Source organism: Sorex fumeus, unplaced genomic scaffold (genome assembly GCF_029834395.1).
Source record: "Sorex fumeus unplaced genomic scaffold, SorFum_2.1 ptg000063l, whole genome shotgun sequence".
Taxonomy (NCBI): Eukaryota; Metazoa; Chordata; class Mammalia; order Eulipotyphla; family Soricidae; genus Sorex; species Sorex fumeus.
Window position 1 is genome coordinate 39,088,948 of NW_026606120.1, and position 12,365 is coordinate 39,101,312.

Here is a 12,365-nt window from a genome sequence, read left to right on the forward strand (position 1 = left end):
CAAATTTTTGTGCTTGGGTTTCAGTTATACAATGATTGAGTACCATCCCTCCACCAGCGCCCATCCTCCACCACCACAGGTCCCAGCATCCCTCCCACCCCCCATCCTTCCATCCCATCCTGCCTCTGTGGCAGGGCATTCCCTTTTGTTCTCTCTCTCCTTTTGGTGCTGTGGTTTGCAAAAGAGGCATTGAGTGGCCATCATGTTTGGTCTATATTCTATTTTCAGCATGCACCTCCCATCCTGGGAGGATAAAGGGTGTTTGATTGCGTATTTTAATATAGGTGGATTGGGGGTGTGGGGCATCCCCCCATCTTGCACTCCTGATGGGGCTTGGGAGGCCACATGCAGTGCTGGACAGCGGACCCCCGCCTGCGAGCCTACCCACTGGGCCTGTTTGTGGCTATCAGAGTTAAAGGCATGGTGGTGAGGGGGAGTGAGGGTCTGTGGAGCTGAGTCAAGGAGCTGCACGCAAGGTGGAGGCTAAGCACCAGGTCTTGGAGATCCACAGCAGCCCGCCCGGTTTCCGGGAAGCACCCTGGGTCCAACAGAGGGGCCGGCGGGAAGAGGCTCTGGCCCCGGGTGCTGGCAGGACCCCGCCTCACCTCGGGAGGACAGGTGCGTCTCAGGGAAGGTGCCCGAGGTCTGTGTGTGGGGTCAGAGACACAGGCTGGCTCTGTAGTCACCAACTTGGCCTGGTCAGCTGACTGTCTCAGCTTTCTCCCTGGGAGGCCCTCATTCTGGGAACCCCTCCGTCCTTGGCAAAACAAACTTCACAACACAGGGATCAGCCCTGCTGGCTGCCCTCACACAAGATGCAGGCTTCTTCCGCACCAGGACGGAACGCCCGGAATGAGGACCTTCTGCCCCCACATTCCAGGCCGTTCCAAAGGTCTTGGTCAGTAAAGCAGCGAGAAATTTTCAGCATGAAACCTGAAGGACATACAAGTTTATTTCTCTCTTAGTTCTTACAAATAACTTTCCTCTCACTTGAAAAATAAGGTGGGGGGGGGGGTAATACCAATATCCTCAAGAGCCACTTCTTCCCTGGTACTTGGGAGCCGCTCCCCAAAGCTTCTCAGGCACCCTGGGGTGCCCAAAATTGAACCCCAGCCAAGTGTGTGCTCCAGCTCTTTGAGCAAGCTACCCAACCCCCAGATCCAATTTTTGATTTTGAGAACTCAGTTTGCAAAGATTGAGTTCTGGTTTAGATTGTCTTTCTTTTTGTCTTGTATTTTGTTTTGTTTCATCTTGTTCTGGGCTTCAGGGCGCTCAGGGGACCCTCCGGGCAGGTTTTGTGCTGGGGCCTCCTCCATGCTCCACACACCCTGACGTCTTTCAGCTCTCAACCCGGTTCTGGTTTTATTTTTTTATTTTAGTTATTTGTTTTTGACTTTTTGGCTTACACCAGTGATGCTCAGGGCTGACTCCTGGCTCTGCACTCAAGCATTACTCCCGGTGGTGCTCGGAGGACCGTATGAGAGGCTGGGGATCGAACCTGGGCCAGCCCCATGCAAAGCAAATGCCCGACCCGCCGTGCTATGGCTCCAGCCTCCCCGCCCTGGTTTGGTTTTTCAGATTTTACTTATGGGAACTTCTTGTTTTAGAAACGAAGCGCTGTATCGCTCCCTCTGATGGAAGGGTGCTTGTCTATTGGGGAGCACGCTGCCTTTCCTCACCTCATTCCAGTAATTTCCCCTTGATCATTTTGTTGCCTAAGGAGGTCAGCTGTCATTTTCCAGCCGCGCAGTGGAGTGTGGCCTGCTGCCGCCCCGGCCTCTGGGCTCAGGGAGCCCACGCGCACTCCTCACCACGCAAGCTGGCTTGGGCAGGGCTGGATCTCCCCGTCCAAGGCGTCAGTGGCCGGGCTTAGAGAACGCCCCCGCTGGGGACGGACCCCGCGTTGGAGAGAACAGGGAGAGCAGCTGAGAGCTGCTGGGGAGGAAGCTGCGTGCCTGGGACCACGTAGCCGAGGGCAGCTGCTCCCAGGGGAAGGGCTGCTTCTCTCCACACCCCGGCAAACACAACAACAGGTTACCAGTGTCGCAGTGACTGCCTCTCCGGGAGGGCCGGTGACAGTGCCACTCTCAGCCCTCACGTGCCTGGCGCCCATGCCTGGACAGCACCTTGGTCCCCTACCCCACCTACCCCACCAGGCTGTGCTCACAGTGACCCAGCTTCCCCGTGGTACTGAAAAGAGCAACACACAGGGACATATGTGAGAGGGGCAGGGGCAGAGACAGGATGGCAGATCGGGGAGGGCGAGGGATGCTATAGCAGGGGGCAGCAGTGTCCCCTGAGAGGACACACTACAGCACACACACCACACTTACTATATCATCTACCCTAGACATACGGCACACACGCACACACTATACCACACACACACCCCATACACAACACATATACTCCATTTATACAGCACCTTAAGCTACACATATTATACACACCACAATGCATACACTTCATACATTATGACACACACACACACATACACACACACACACACCACACATACCATACAGACATATACCACACACACAACACATACCGAACCAGACAAATCACACACTACCCCACACACTGTATCACATACTACACACATTTTTCTGTATGGTTCTTAATACCCCGTAATTCTTTGGGGGACGGGGGGAGAGAGGGTTTGGGTCATGCCCAGTGATGCTCGGGAGCTACTCTCGTCTCTTTGCTGGAAGAGACAGGAAGCGGGAGGTCACCCTGGGCAGTGCTCTCGAGACTGCACAGTGCGAGGAATCAAACCGGGTCCACCACACGCAGACCAAGCTGTCTGACGCCTATTCTGTCTATCCGGCCCAATCCCTGAAGTTCTTTACAAATAAGCTTTGGGGCTAGAGCAATCATACAATGGGTAGGACGTTTGCCTTGCATGCAGCTGACCTGGGTTTGATCCCCAGCATCCCATATGGTCCTACAAGGAGTGTCCTAGGCACAGAGACAGGAGTAACCCTTAGCACTGCTGTGTAGGGCCCTGAAAAAAAAAACCCAAAATACCATTGTCATCATAATCGTCGTCGTCATCATCATCATCATCATCATCATCATCATCATCATCTTTCTACCGGAGCATTCTGGCTTCCCGGAGAGTGTATATTTGTGAGACTTGGCTCAATTCTCCGATGCTTGATGTCACTTCAGGGTTAAGAGGTGTCTCCAACTTGGTCTGACTCCCAGTGAGCAGGCCCTGGCTCCTGCACAGATAGATTCCATCTTTGGGCAGAGCCAGACGGGGCAGGGGGACATCTGTTCCCTGGACGCACAGCACCTGGAGACCTGAAATGAAGCTCTGGGTGCAGAGGTGGAGAGAGTTAGGTCTTCCACTCCTTGGGCATCCCAGTGACCGTAGCATTAGGGCTGAGAAACTCATCTAAAGGTGAGAAGCATAGAAATAAACTTGATTGTGAATTTCTTGACCTAAATCCTATACTTGATTGACCCTTCATAATGAAAGAAAATCTTCCATTGCCAGCGGAAGTTCTGTGATGCTGCATTCTGAAAGTGCATGTCTCTGCTTCCCCGTTTTGGGAGGGAGGACGTTTGGGCCACACCTGGCGATGCTAGGGCCACCCCCAGCAGAGCTGTGGCACCATGCATTTCCAGGCTCGAACCCAGTCCTCCTACCTGAAAAGTTGGTGCTTGGTGCATTGAGTCAGAGCTGGAATTTCCTTGTTGAGTGTTCACCATGGGGGAATGGCCCAGTGGAACTTCATCTGCTCACAGGCTTGTGCCGAGGCCAGCCAACATGTTTCTGGAAATCTCTTTAAGTATCTGAAATATCCCAGATTTACATGAGATTACCCTGCCCAACCCTTCCTTATACAGCGAAGGACTGAAGTAGACCAGGGGTTAAGTGACTTGCCCTGCAAGAGAATACTTTATTTTTTTTCCCTCGAGGCCTGTGGGAGCTGTAGTAAGGTCCCCAACCAATTAAAATCCTATCACAGGCATTGTTTTATGAGAACCAGCCCTGCTGGGCCCTCAGCAGTAAGTCTTGGAGCTGTCTCAGCCTGCGGTTGCTTTATATAAACTATCCCTTTTATGGGCGTTGAAGCACAGTATGAAAAGGGTTTTTGTCTCGTGTTGACCTTGTTTAGTCACATCAATGCACACATCGCTTCCAGGGCCCCATTCCATTCTCCGAACATCCTCTGACCCGCTGACAGTGAGAGCAGAGCCAGGCGTGCTCGCTCCTCAGGCAGACCCCGCGCTCGGAGCCCGCTCCCTCTCTCCGGGAACAGCTCTCGCCTGAGTCCCACCGTGTCTCTCTCCCAGAAAACAGGCAATGCTGTGAGAGCCATCGGAAGACTTTCCTCTATGGCCATGATCTCAGGGCTCAGCGGCAGGAAATCCTCGACAGGGTCGTCTCCGACCAGCCCGCTCAACACAGAAAAGCTAGAGTCGGAAGGTAACGGAGCTGGGAGGGGAAAGGAAAAGTCGGGCAGGGGAGGAGGGTCCTTTGGCTTGGCTGGGGTTCCATCATCTGTCGATAATGCAGCCTCCGGGATAAAATTCAGAATGGCTTTTTTGCGTTGCCTGGACCAACCATAAGTCCTAAGCCTGGGTCCATTATGCTTCGATCTTTTAACCTGAAGATTCTGCTGTTTCTAGAGGAACGTTATTATCTAATACATGTCATGACTTCTTCCCTGTTTCATGTGAAAATTAACAAAACCTTAGGAAAGGTTTTCTTCTTTAAAACTTTGATATTTTAGATACTAGACAAATTTGTTTAAACCAGGCACAAAGCAAAATCCTTTTTTTAAATGTCCTATCATCTCTTGCCTGGGATTTGTGTGTTTGGTTGTTTGTTGTTTTTTTTTTTTTCCCCCTAAACAAGCATGAATTCTTCAAGCCCAGAGTCTGCTGGCATTTATCTAGATCCAGACCCAGGTGACTTGAGCGTTCGGTTGGCTGAGAGAGGCCCGCCCAGACATGAGCCTGCAGAGACCCTTGCCCCCTTGCCACAGGGACATGTCCCGGCCTCTCCCAGCTGACACTAAAGCCGGGCCAGCACCTCCTCTCCCTGGGATGCCGCCAGCAGCCCGGACCACGTCCTCCTCCCGCTCCTTTGTGTTTGGGACCGTAACAGCTGGGTCTCGGTCCCTCGTGGAAAAGGCAGTGACCTCGGCAAGGTCGCTGGCTGGGCTGCTCTGTGCAGCGCCTGGGCCTGGTCCCCGGGGACCCTGAAGGAGCCTGGCGGGGAGTGGAGAGGAGATGGAGTCCCTGCAGGCCTCCTGTGCAGATCCCGGGTGCGGGTTCACAACCATGCACTGTGGGACAGGGCAGGGTACACAGGAAGACTCGCTGCAGGCAGGGAGAGGCAGGGGCCACAGGGATCAGGTCGCTTCTGCCCTGCCATCCTTCTTAGAGACTCGCCATGGAGTCCTGAGACAGCATGAAAGGCAGCCAAAAACCCTTTTAGAAAATTATTTCCTCTTGCACCGAGTCAGCAAAAGGGAAGAGGAAAGGCCAGACCACTTTCCTGCTTGGGCCCAGCTCAGCGCCCTGGGTGAGCTGCCTAGCAGAGGCCTCGTCCCCAGGAGAAAGGCACGCAGATGCCCCATCCCAAAGCCACTTCAGTTACCGAGTCAGCACCCCCACCCCCCACCCCCAATGAGGGACACGGAGAGAACCAGGAACGGAAACAGAACGAGACCCCTCTCCCTGCCTTCTAGAAGATGTCTCCCAAGCCTTCCTGGAGGCTGTCGCCGAGGAGAGGCCCCATGCCAAACCCTACTTCTCCAAGACCATCCGGGATCTAGAGGTGGTGGAGGGAAGTGCTGCTAGATTCGACTGCAAGATTGAAGGTCAGTTGAAGCCCTTCCTTCAGACCACAGAAGGCGTGGCTGGCTGGGGGCTCGGGGGGTAGCGCAGACCCGGTGGGCCCAGGGCATGCTGCTCTTTCTGGGCAATCAGGAGCCCCCAGAGACGTGGCCCCTGCTTCTCCACCATCTCCTGGGCTTGGGGACGTGCCTCCTGAAGTGAGGGTGCAAGCAGGAGGGTTGCTCTATCAGAGGAACGGCCCAAGGGCAAGCAGGCTGGGGGCCTGGGCAGGGTCGGCACCTCAGCCCTGAGTTGGGTGGGTTCTTCAAAGCCCCTGGGAGAAGGGTAAGTTCAAGGACAGAGGCACTGGCCGTGGGGCCTCCCTCCCAGGGAGCAGGAGGACCAGAGCGGTGGCCAGGAGAAGGGGCGCTGGAGCTCAGGGTCACCTGAGGCTGTAGCCCACCCCGAGAAACAGTCACGAGAGCATGTCCACCAATGGCACGGCTCTAGGAAGACGAGGGGCCGGGGACACGGGTCCCAGCCGCCAGTGTGAGCCCCTGTTCCCCGCACAAGGCCCCGAGATACCGGTCGCTGGCCCCTGTGACCCTTGAGGAGTGCAGAGTTCACAAGCCTTCCCCAGAACGCCTGTGAACACTTCCCTCCACAAACACTCTCTCCTGTCGCTGAGCACCACAAAGTGGGTGTGCCGCGTGGGTCAGCGTGGGAATGCAGCCCCCTGCAGCAGCGCCCGGGCAGGGCCTCTCACCGGGCCTGTGTCTCTGACTCTTCTTCTTGTCCTAAGGTTGAGACCACTCCTGCCAGTGCTCCAGGCCACTCCTGGCTCAGTACTTGGGGGGATGCTCCTGGCAGGGGATGGTGCAACGCCAGGGATCACACCTGGACCTCCTGCAGGCAAAGCAGGTTGAGCTGTGGCGCCAGCCCATTCTTGGTACAGTCTGTTAAATATCACTGCAGCAGGGTCACAGAGATAGTACAGCAAGTAGGACACTGCCTTGCGGCAGCCTCCCAGGGCTTACCCCAGCCCTATCCAGAGTGTTCCCTGAGCACAGAGCCAGGAGTGAGCCCTGAGCACAGAGCTAGGTGTGACCACTGAGCACAGAGCCAGGAGTGATCCCTGACCACAAAGTCAGGAGTGATCTCTGAGCACAGACCCAGGAGTCAGCCCTGAGCACAGAGCCAGGTGTGTGCCCTGAGAACAGAGCCAGGAGTGACCCTGAGCAGAGATGCAGGTGTCTCCCACACCCATAATAAATTACTGTGATTACTGTAACTGATTCACCTAATACTTACTTTTCTCTTTGGGACCAATTCCTTGGTATTTATCTAACAAGAGTACTGAGCTGAAATGAAAGCACGTGGATACTGTCTGATAGGAATAAAATTCTTCTTGAACATCCCAACCCCATGTTTAAAATAAAACATATTTTCGTCAAGGCTGCAATTATGTTTTAACTTTAAAAAGTAGCCTGTGTTTTATCTTTAAAAATAATTAAATTACAAATCAATTGGAATTGTTTTATATTTTTAAAGTATATGCCATCATGAATTTTATGTATCCATTCATGTATTTTTAGGTAGAATTTAGTAGAAGCATAACTAATGGATGAATGAGGCTGATTGATCTGGTTCATTTCTGTCAACTTAGAGCTATCCATCACCCTTTAGCTGGACTTTGGATCCAGCTAAGACATACATAAGCGTTCTTTTTCTCAGCATAAGTTCCAGCTTCTAACAAAAAAGTTTCACCTTCTTCAGGCCAGTGCAGGTAGGGTGCTTGCCTTGCATGCAGCTGACCGCTGGGTCAATCCTGGCACTCCATCTGATCCCCCAAGGCTTCCAGGAATCATCCCTGAGCCTGGAGCCAGGAGTGAGCCCTGAGAACTGCCAAGTATCATTCAGAAACAAAAATTGAGTTTCTGGAACCTGTTTTAGGTAGCTCTTCTCTGGACTGAGTTATCATTTAAGTGTTATCAAACCCAGTCAATAGTATCACTCAATATTACAATGGGTAGGACTTTTGCCTTGTACTCAGCCAATCTGGGTTTGATCCCTGGCATTCCGTAAGGTCCTTGAGCACCACCAGGAGTCATCCCAGAGTGCAGAGCCAGAAGGAATTTCTGAGCTTTGCCAGGGGTGGACCTCAAACAAAACAAACCAAAAAATTGTATCATTCGATTATTGTTAGTAAATGTACAGAGTTGTACAATCATCAGCAAAATCCAGTTTCGGAAGATCTCATCCCCACAACCCCCAGGTTTCCTGCTCTTTTATTTATTTACTTAACTGAATCACCAGGAGATGCACAGTTACAAAGTTGTTCAGGATTGGGTTTCAGTCATACAATGTTCTGATTCCCATCCCTTCACCAGTGTCCATTTCCCATCACCACTGTCCCCAGTTTCCCTCCTGGACCCCCTCTGCCTCACCCCGGCCCCAGCCAGCCTCTGTGACAGGCACCTTTTCTTTTTTCTCTATCAGTCTCTCTTTACTCTGGGAATTGTGGTTTGCAACGTAGACAATGGGAGATTTTCAGGTATATCCCTTTACCACTCAATTCTTTCCCAGAGCGATCGTTTCCAATTACCATCGTCTTGTTGATCTCTCCCGTCAAAACGGCCCTCCCCCAGCCCTTCCGCTTGTGGCAAGCTTCATCGGGGACCAGCCCCCCCAGCACTTGTTTATATCCGTGGGTATTAGTCTCATATTGCATATCCCACAGATGCACGTCCCTCCCCTTTTGACTCATTCACCCACAGGGTGCTCTTCACTCTGAAAATCCCCTGTGCCCCATTTGGGGGAGGCAGTGGAGGGCTGAGTTGGGGGCTGAGCCACCTCTCGTGGTGCTCAGAGGATGCTTCCGACTTGTTGCTTAGGGGTCCGTCTTAGCTGATCTCTCTGATCACATTGGCCTATTTTTATACTGTCACTGTCACTGTCCTCCTGTTGTTCATCGATTTGCTCGAGCGGGCCCAGTAATGTCTCCATTGTGACAATCGTTACTGTGTCTGGCATATCGAATACATCACGGGGAGCTTGCCAGGCTCTGCCGTGCGGGCGAGATACTCTCGGTAGCTTGTCGGGCTCTCCGAGAGGGGCGGAGGAATCGAACTCGGATCGGCCATGGTGGCTGCGTGCAAGGCAGATGCCCTACCCACTGTGCTATTGCTCCAGCCACTATTTTTATACCAGAAAAAAATACGTAAAATATCTATTTTTTATTCAAATTGTTTAAAGTAATTATTTCAGAAATGTTCTTATTCTGCTGCAGGCATAGAGGTGGGATTGGGGTGGGCGGGTGTTCCCAGCAGTGTTTGTTTGGGCTTGGAGGTGGGAGCTGGTGTAAGTCAGACCTGAGTGGGGCAGGGGTGAAAAATACCTTCTTGAGGGTTTACATATCGGTATTTAGAATACATTTGGTATGGAACTTCAAAAGAGCAAGCACCTTTGTCTCTCCTCCCTGTGAGTCGATGCGGGCAGCCTGGACAGGTGAGAAACATGGCCTAGCTGTGGCCCGCCTTCACTCTCTCTTCTTGCCGCAGGGTACCCAGACCCCGAGGTCGTGTGGTTCAAGGACGAGCAGTCCATCCGCGAGTCGCGCCACTTCCAGATCGACTACGACGAGGAGGGGAACTGCTCCTTAACCATCAGCGAGGTCTGCGGGGATGACGACGCCAAGTACACCTGCAAAGCGGTCAACAGCCTGGGGGAGGCCACCTGCACCGCAGAGCTCATCGTGGAAACCATGGAGGAGGGCGAAGGGGAAGGGGAGGAGGAGGAGGAGGAGGAGGAGGAGGAGGAGTGAAGCCGAGCCGGGAAAAGCAGTTTCAAAGTCAGACGACAAAGACATTTCTCCCAAGTTCCAGATAGTAAAGCACCTAGTGTGATCAGATCTAGGCCATGTGGGGGTCGGTTCTCCAGCAGGGGCAGTTGATACCTGACAGCACGCTCGTGGGCATTAATTTGAATTAGCTGGCACCTTCCTATACATCCGATCGTAGCGCCATGTCATGATTTCAGCTGGGGTGACAGTGACCTGACTGACAATTTCAGAGTTGCCTTTAGAGAGGAAGTAACCAAAAGAGCTATTTTCTGGGAAAAGTCATAAATTCCCCCAACTGACAACATATATGAATAATCAGGCCCTTTGCACAGCTCAGCCCTGGGGATGGGGCGGGGGTTCTCCCCACGCCCCCTTTCCAGCCCCAGTCGGGAGCATGCGTCTTCAGCATGGGTATCGCAGCATTGAATTCGCAAAGCAGATAAGCCATTTCAGCGGCCAGCACGTGTCTTGGCTCCAAACTGCAGGAGACACTCGGACTTTTCCTTACCCTCCCCCATTCTCCTGGTCTGTTTTTTTTCTGGGTCTACACTTCCCCTGTGTTTCAGACCAAGGACGTCCTACTTCCTACAGTCTGACGCCAGATTCCCACTCATGGCGACTCCAGCTTCCTGAAGTAGAGTAGAACCTTCTTTCCTCCAAAAAGCTAAACATGTCCCTGCCCCCTTTACAGACACTGAGCAGCTTCTTGACATTTTCCTAAGGATCTGGGGAAGGGGCGGGAAGGGGCGGATAAATCCTTGCTAATGTGCTTGTCTTCTGAGGCCAGGATTCTGACTTCTGCTGTTTGGGATGAGCAGTTCGGCACGTGTGGGACAGATTTCTGTGTCTGAATGTATGAAAAAACAGTTTGCTGGGCAATGAGACTTATTTCTCGGCCACTCTGAAACAGATTTCAGCTGATGAGGAGCTGTGGAACTCCGAGTTCTTTGGCGTTTCCGTCTGGAGAACCTGGGTTGAACACTTCCCCTTCGTTCCAAACACTCTCCAGAGACCCCCTTAGCGGTTCCATCCTACTTTTCTTTCAGAACGTGCGTCAGTTATGCCTCGCCTCCAACTTGAAATAGATCTTTAGACCTGATAAATGCACTCAGACTTGCATCTTTAGGGATTTTTTTTTAACTTTCTTTCACTACATTGGCACTTAAATTTTTCTTTTTAAAACATTTTGAAGGTCATAAGCAGCGACCATAAACAGATATGCCTGATACATTTCCTTCGTGTGTGTATGTGTGTGTAGCTTTCCAAATATTTTTTTTCTTTTCCACTGTTTGTGAAGTGCAGCAACTTAACATTGCAAGGGATTCTTAAACAGTTCCTCAAGAACCAATTTTAAATGACTTCGTGCGTCCCACACAGTATCAACAGTAGGGACGGGGCGGTGCGTAGTCCCGCGGTTCCTCCGTTCTATTCCTATCAGCCTCTCGCTGCTCGCGGCCAGATGCCAGTACTTTTCCCTTTTTTGCTTTTTAAACAGTTATACTATTTTTCATAATAGCCACAGTATTGCCACAATTTATTATAATAAAGGGTTTTTAATTTGATTTAGAGCATTCATAACTTTCCTTCATCACCTTTCATTGTGTTTAGACTATAATCTTCGAGAGTATGTTGTGCGTGTGGTGCATGTGTGATGTGTGTTGTTTACAGGTTTTCGATGCCTTCCTGAAATAGTGTTCATGTTCTCCAGTTTATTAAGCCATCCGAATGGTGAATGAGAACAGTACCATTGTAGTTAGCTCACAGTTTTTAAATAAAGGATACCACAGTGCATACTGTTTGTTCAACCTTCTCTTTCTTTCCTTGCAGAGGACCCAGCCAGATCTTGGAGACTAAAAAACAATTGCTCTGGGTCAGAGAAATGGCTCAAAGGGGTGGGTGTATGCTCGGCATGCAGAAGACCGAGTCTGTCCCTGGCACCACAGTCACTAAGAGAGAGCTTGGAGTAGTTCCCCAAACAAAAACAAAAGCCAAACACAAAGGGGGTGGAAAAACCAGTTAGAGTTGGAGAGACAGTCCGGACGTTTACCTGGCATGCAACCAGCCCAGTTTTCTCCTCAGCACCACATATGATCCCTCAAGAACTACCAAGGGTCACTCCTGAGCACATGTCGGTTCATGCCTTGAGCACTGCAGAGTATGACCCGGTCTCCCCACCCCCGCCCCAAATCACTGAGACCAACTGCTGTGATGTTCTGAAGGGATACTGTAGCAGCACTAGAGCTCTGACATTTCTAGTGTGGAACAACGTTGCCATCATTACTTTAATAATGTTGGGGCCGCAGGTCATGCTCAGGGCTTACTCCTGGCTCTGCACTCAGGGATCACTTCTTTCAGGGCTCAGGGGGCCACATGAGGGGCTTGGGATCAAACCCAGATTGGCCACTTGCAACAAATGCTTTCATCTCTTTACTATCTCTCTGGACACTACGTGAAGTTTCTTTATGCAGCTAAAAAGACATGCCAGCTGTTGTCCGCTCTAACTCACTCTCTCCTCTCTGTCCTCTCTCTCTGTCTCTCTCTCTATATATCATATATATATATATATATATATTTTCATTTTATCAAAATGTTTGAATTTTACTTTACACCTCACCACATTTTTAGAAACGTTTGTAAAAGAGCATCAAGAAAGTGAAGATACTTGAATTGTGAGGAAACTCAGTTCTCCACTTTTCAAAACACACGATTTGGGCCTAAGCAACAG

The 12,365-nt window shown here is 51.4% G+C and overlaps 1 protein-coding gene across 1 annotated transcript in view; it reads left to right on the forward strand.

The window, feature by feature from the left end:
* Positions 1 to 11,431, forward strand: part of MYLK (myosin light chain kinase) — a 206,873-nt gene extending 195,442 nt beyond the window's left edge. Inside the window, 3 exon segments of the mRNA XM_056127583.1 lie at positions 4,309 to 4,441; positions 5,712 to 5,843; positions 9,360 to 11,431. Coding sequence (XP_055983558.1) covers positions 4,309 to 4,441; positions 5,712 to 5,843; positions 9,360 to 9,622 — 528 coding nt within the window. The 3' untranslated portion in view covers positions 9,623 to 11,431.
* The last annotated feature ends 934 nt before the right edge of the window (positions 11,432 to 12,365 follow it).